The following is a 4,885-nucleotide window of genomic DNA, read 5'->3' as shown; positions in this document are numbered from 1 at the left end:
AGGGATGGGATACGGGGTAGGGAGGGGATATGGGGCAGGGATGGGATATGGGGCATGGATGGGATATGGGGCAAGGATGGAAATGGGTGAGGGATGGGATATGGGTGAGGGATGGGATTTGGAGCACAGATGGGATATGGGACACAGATGGGATATGGGGCAGGGATGGGACATGAGACACGGATGGGGCACAGATGGGATTTAGGGCATGGATGGGACATGATGCAGGGATGGGATTTGGGGCAGGGATGGGATTTAGGTGAAGGATGGTATACGGGGCATCAGTGGGATTTGGGGCATGGATGGGATATGGGGCATGGATGGGAAATGGTGCATGGCTGGGATTTTGGGGCATGGATGGGACATGGGACATAGAAGAGGAGAGATGGAGACACAGCCGGGGCATGCTCAGGGCGCAGGTGCCCTGGCATGGATGAACAGGACGCTGGGAATGTGTGGGATGGGATTGGATGGACAGGACAGAGATGAGCCCTGCAGGGACACGGCGCTCTGTGCCCACCGGGGTCCCCAAATGCAACATGGGGGGGGTCTCAGTGAGCACCAGGAGGGACACGAGGACCCCCAGGGGCTGCCTGGTGCCCCCAGTACTCACAGGAAGGCCGGGGGGCCCTGTAGCTCCGGGGTATCCGGGTTGTCCTGGAGGTCCCTGTGTGTGAGGACAAGGACACTGAGCCACCTGCAGTGCCCCAGCCAGGTGCCAACCCCCGCGGGCCACCAATGTCCCCCTGTCCCCTCGTCCCACAGCACTCACCGGCTCCCCTTTGGCTCCGGCGAGCCCGGCAGGGCCACGTTCCCCTTGGAGACCCTTTGGGGGGAGAAGAGAGGAGATGCAGGGGGGTCTCCTCCAGCCCCTCCCGGGGCTGTGCCCACCTGGCAGCAGGACCTGGGCACAGTCCATGGGTCTGTGACCTCTGCCAGCCTGCTGGGATCGCGGCTGGGCTCCCTCCACCCCTGGCACAGCCACGGGCACCGGGGGCAGTGCCCAGGCATGGGGCGGGGGGGGGATGCTCAAACCCTGGCGCTGTGACCCTGGAGCCAAGGAAAGCTCAGCCCTGGGGGGACTGCGGGGGGTGCCCAGAGCTGGCTCCAGCCCTCAGCTCCAGCCTGGTGCTCCCCATCCTCCCAGGGTGACACGGGGACAGCCGGGAGCCCCACAGGGACCTCCGGGGTGGGTTAGTGGAGTGACGTGGTGCCGAGGTGGCAGAGAATGACAGGACACGCTGGCACACCGCAGAGCACGGCCCACAGAGAGCCCCAGAGAGCCCCAGAGAGCCCCGAAGAGGCCGTGGGGTGACGGTGACATTAGTGGATGAGGGGACACGAGCAGGAGTGCAGGATCCTCCGAGAGCCGCCGGCACAGCCCCACCACGGGCTCCTGTGGGGAGCGAGCGGGGCGGGAGCAGGAGGATGGAGATGGAGGTGGAGATGAGGATGAAGATGGAGATGAAGATGGAGATGAAGATGGAGATGGTGGTGGAGGCTGAATGACCACAGAGGAGTGACCAGAGGAGGAGGATGAGCCCAGGCAGCACCGGCCACACACGGGATCCTCCTGGTCGCCACAAATGTCCCTTGGAAGCCACCAGGTGCCCCCCCGTGGGAGCTGTGATGGTCACCCAGCTGAGGTGGCAGGTCCCTGGCACACCTGGAGCCGCGGAGCTGCGCCAGGTCCCGCGGTGGTGAAGAGACCCAGCACCAGATCCCTGAGCTGAGGAAGATCATCCCGGGTCTGCCGGGCCCCCCTGCCTTGGGATGGAGGAATGGGAATGGAGGGATGGAGATGGAGTGGGAGGGGAGGGGCAGCTGTGCTGCGGCTGCTCCCGGCGGGGACGGGGACAAGGGACACAGCCAAACCAAGCGGCAGCGACACAAGGGCACAGAGCGGAGCCGTGCTGGGTTCTTACGGGCAGTCCGGGTGCGCCCGGCGTTCCGGGAAAGCCTGGGGGGCCCTGAGGGGAGAAACAGGGAGGTCACAGCTTGGAAAAAGCGCTGGGGAGCCCGGGCTGAGCCCTGGGGGTGCCACAGAGCTCCTGCTCCACCTCCGGGCTGGCAGCACCTTCACCTCCATCTCCAGCCTCGCCGGGGACATCCGTGCCATGCCGTGCCACACCTGTGCCTCGCCACGGCCACGCCCCACTGCCCGTCACCACGGCCTCAGGGCAGGGTGCCAAGCCCCTTTGGCAATCAGCTTTTAAGGGCTCTGAGCCCCCCAGAATCCCCCCACCCCGGGCAGGGGTACTTACAATGGGCCCAGGTGGTCCCGGGGGTCCCCGCAGTCCTGGCGAGCCCTGGGGAGGGACGGGGTGTGGTCACCAGGTGTGACCACAGAGGCGGGGACAGCCCCGAGGGGCACCACGGGACCTGCCCCAGCCCCCGGGAAGGGCTGGCATGGCAGGAAAGGGGGTCCATGGATGGGTTGGAGCTCACCCACCTGCTCTCCTCTCTCTCCTGGGATGCCCGGAGCTCCTGGCAGCCCGGGATCACCAGCGCAGTCAGGGCTGTCACCCTGAGGGGAGTGGGGGACACATCAGGACCCCAGACCTGCCCACCGCCCATCACCCACCTCCGAGCCCTGCCAAGCACCCCGCAAGCAGCTTCTACTCCCCAAAGCCCCCACAGTTGGTCCTGGATGCCCAGCGGGGACCGTCCCTGGGGAGCAGGGGGTGGGACAAGGGCCCCAGCGCCACTCACCCGAGGCTCCTCCGCTCGCGGGAACTGCGCAAAGCACTGCAAGAAAACCCCGGAGTCACCCCGCTGCGACAGGACGAGCCTGTCCCCTCCCAGGATCCAGGCAGTGTCCGGAAGCCTGCCCGCATTCCCAGTAGGACCAGTGTCCCCAAAGCGTGCCCACAGTGTCCCCGAAGCGCGTCCAGTGTGCGGTACTTCCCCCAGCTCCCACACAATCCAATTCGCCGGGACTTGGGAGCACCTCTACGCCTCCCCCTCCACGGCCAGGGGGTGTCGGGCACCCAAATTCCCACCCGGAGCTGTGGGAATACTCACCCGGGCACAGTTCTCGCTGCCAGGGGCACCCGGCATGCCCCCATCCTCCTTCTCCCCCTCCAATCTGCCGGGAGCTTCCAGGGCCGCCTGCAGCTGGGCACAGTCCCCGCAGAGAGTCTGGGGGGGAAAGGGGGAGTCAGGGGCACCCCGAGGGGTCCCGCGGGGCAGGAGGGTGACCCCATCCCCACCCTCTCACCTTCAGCACCTCGATGTTCCTCTCGGCCATGACGGCCAGAGGTCCCTGGAAAAGAGGGAAGGAGGGATGGAGAAGAGGGATGGAACGGTGGAAGGAGGGAAGGATGGGAGGAGGGATTGTCCCCAGGGATGGGGGAGCAGGGCAGGGGACACTGCCGTGGGAATTGTCACCACCTACCAGGTCTCCAGCCGGTCCAGGCAGTCCGGGCAAGCCGTTGTGTCCCGGCATTCCCTAAATCCAAGGGGACACCGAGTATTCAAACCCTGCCCTAAAAAGATGGCGATCATTCCTGCTCTCCCATGGCTCACCTGGCGACCGGGGGCACCGGGCGGCCCAGGGGGACCGGGAGCTCCGGGGGGACCCTGCAAGACCCCAAAAAACGATCAGAGGGAGGCAAGGGGGGTGTGGGAGGCGCACAGTGGGGGTGGCACCGACCTGCGGACCAGGCTGGGGCTGCCAGGACATCCCGGTCCATAATCCTGGGGCTCCCTGCGGGTGAGAGACGGGGAAGAGAATCCGGGAGGGTGAGACGGGGCCGGGGGGTGCCCGTGAGGGTGACACGGAGCCGGGGGAGGGGGTGGCACTCACCGGCATCCCGGTGTAGTTGGGGTCCTGGCGGGGGCTGGGGGCACAGGAACACTCCCCGGGCTCTCCCTGTGGGCAGAGGGGGTGAGGAACAGGGCGGGCAGAGGGGGTGGCACGGGGGGCACAGCTCCACCCGAGCCCCAACTCACCTTCTCTCCCTGGGCTCCCTTCTCCCCCTGCCAGAGGAAAGCCGAGATGGGCATTAGGGTGGGTCCCCGGTGCCCCCCACCCACCGCGGGGCACCAGCTCGGCCACCCACACCCCTGGCACAGCCCCCTGGCAGCCCCCCGGACCTACCGGCTGCCCGCTGGACCCGGGGAGCCCTCGCTGCCCCTCGGGGCCCTGCGAGGAAGAGGAGGGTGAGGAAACTTCCTGGCTTGGCCAGGGTCGAGGTGCCAGTGGGGTGGCACTGCCCATCCTGGAGGACAGGACCTACCGGTGGCCCTGTGACGCTGCTCCCTGGTGGTCCAGGGGGTCCCGTGGCACCTTTGGGGCCCGGAGGTCCCTGCAGAGGAAGGACAGCAGGAATGGGGAGCACGGGGCACACCGAGGGCTGGGGGACGCTCTCTTACCTTGGCACCCTTCTCTGCTGCCATCCCCGGGGGTCCCTGCGGTCCGGGGGGGCCCTGGGGGCAGGACAGAGTGTCGGTTCCTCCCAGTGAGGGGACAGCAGTGTCCCCAGAGCTGCCACAACCCACACAGGGGGCTGGCAGGAATTGGGGGCTGCCCCATCACCCAGGGCTGGGCACCCCAAAACCCCACCCCCAAACCCTACTCACGGGGGGTCCGGGGGGTCCGGTGCTCCCGGGGTCTCCCTGGGAAAAGCAGATTGTGTGAAAGCCACCAAAGCCACCCAGCACGGCACGGTGACAACACCGGCACCCCAAAACCCACCTGCGGTCCCGGCTGGCCGATCCCCCGCGGTCCTGGCTCACCCTATGGACACAGAAGGGCAGGGAGGTGCCCCAGGACCCCACACCCAACCCCTGCACCCCATTAGGGACACACAGGGGCAGTGAGGTGCCCCCAGGACCCCACACCCAACCCCTGCACCCCATTAGGGACACAGAAGGGCAGTGA

General features: G+C 67.0%; 1 protein-coding gene across 6 annotated transcripts in view; it reads right to left on the bottom strand.

Moving 5' to 3' along the window:
• Positions 1–4,885, bottom strand: part of COL16A1 (collagen type XVI alpha 1 chain) — a 21,610-nt gene that overhangs the window by 4,476 nt on the left and 12,249 nt on the right. For 4 of the 6 annotated variants that reach the window (XM_042015489.1, XM_042015483.1, XM_042015486.1 and 1 more), the window contains exons 34-51: positions 4,700–4,741; positions 4,585–4,620; positions 4,378–4,431; positions 4,242–4,310; positions 4,103–4,147; positions 3,955–3,981; positions 3,809–3,874; positions 3,656–3,709; positions 3,529–3,582; positions 3,398–3,451; positions 3,221–3,265; positions 3,025–3,141; positions 2,713–2,748; positions 2,453–2,527; positions 2,265–2,309; positions 1,926–1,970; positions 773–826; positions 614–667 (exon numbers count right to left, since the gene is read on the bottom strand). In XM_042015489.1, the coding sequence (XP_041871423.1) occupies positions 614–667; positions 773–826; positions 1,926–1,970; positions 2,265–2,309; positions 2,453–2,527; positions 2,713–2,748; positions 3,025–3,141; positions 3,221–3,265; positions 3,398–3,451; positions 3,529–3,582; positions 3,656–3,709; positions 3,809–3,874; positions 3,955–3,981; positions 4,103–4,147; positions 4,242–4,310; positions 4,378–4,431; positions 4,585–4,620; positions 4,700–4,741 (972 nt within the window). The remainder of the gene's footprint in view (positions 1–613; positions 668–772; positions 827–1,925; positions 1,971–2,264; positions 2,310–2,452; positions 2,528–2,712; positions 2,749–3,024; positions 3,142–3,220; positions 3,266–3,397; positions 3,452–3,528; positions 3,583–3,655; positions 3,710–3,808; positions 3,875–3,954; positions 3,982–4,102; positions 4,148–4,241; positions 4,311–4,377; positions 4,432–4,584; positions 4,621–4,699; positions 4,742–4,885) is intronic. The other 2 variants (XM_042015488.1, XM_042015487.1) reach the window with 2 other exon arrangements.

The sequence above is a fragment of the Corvus kubaryi genome, unplaced genomic scaffold (genome assembly GCF_017639235.1).
Source record: "Corvus kubaryi isolate FWS band 111438036 unplaced genomic scaffold, C.kubaryi_AGA036_p1.0 split3-37304, whole genome shotgun sequence".
Classification (NCBI taxonomy): Eukaryota; Metazoa; Chordata; class Aves; order Passeriformes; family Corvidae; genus Corvus; species Corvus kubaryi.
Note: the sequence above shows the minus strand (reverse complement) of the source record. Positions and strands in the feature narration are given on the sequence as shown.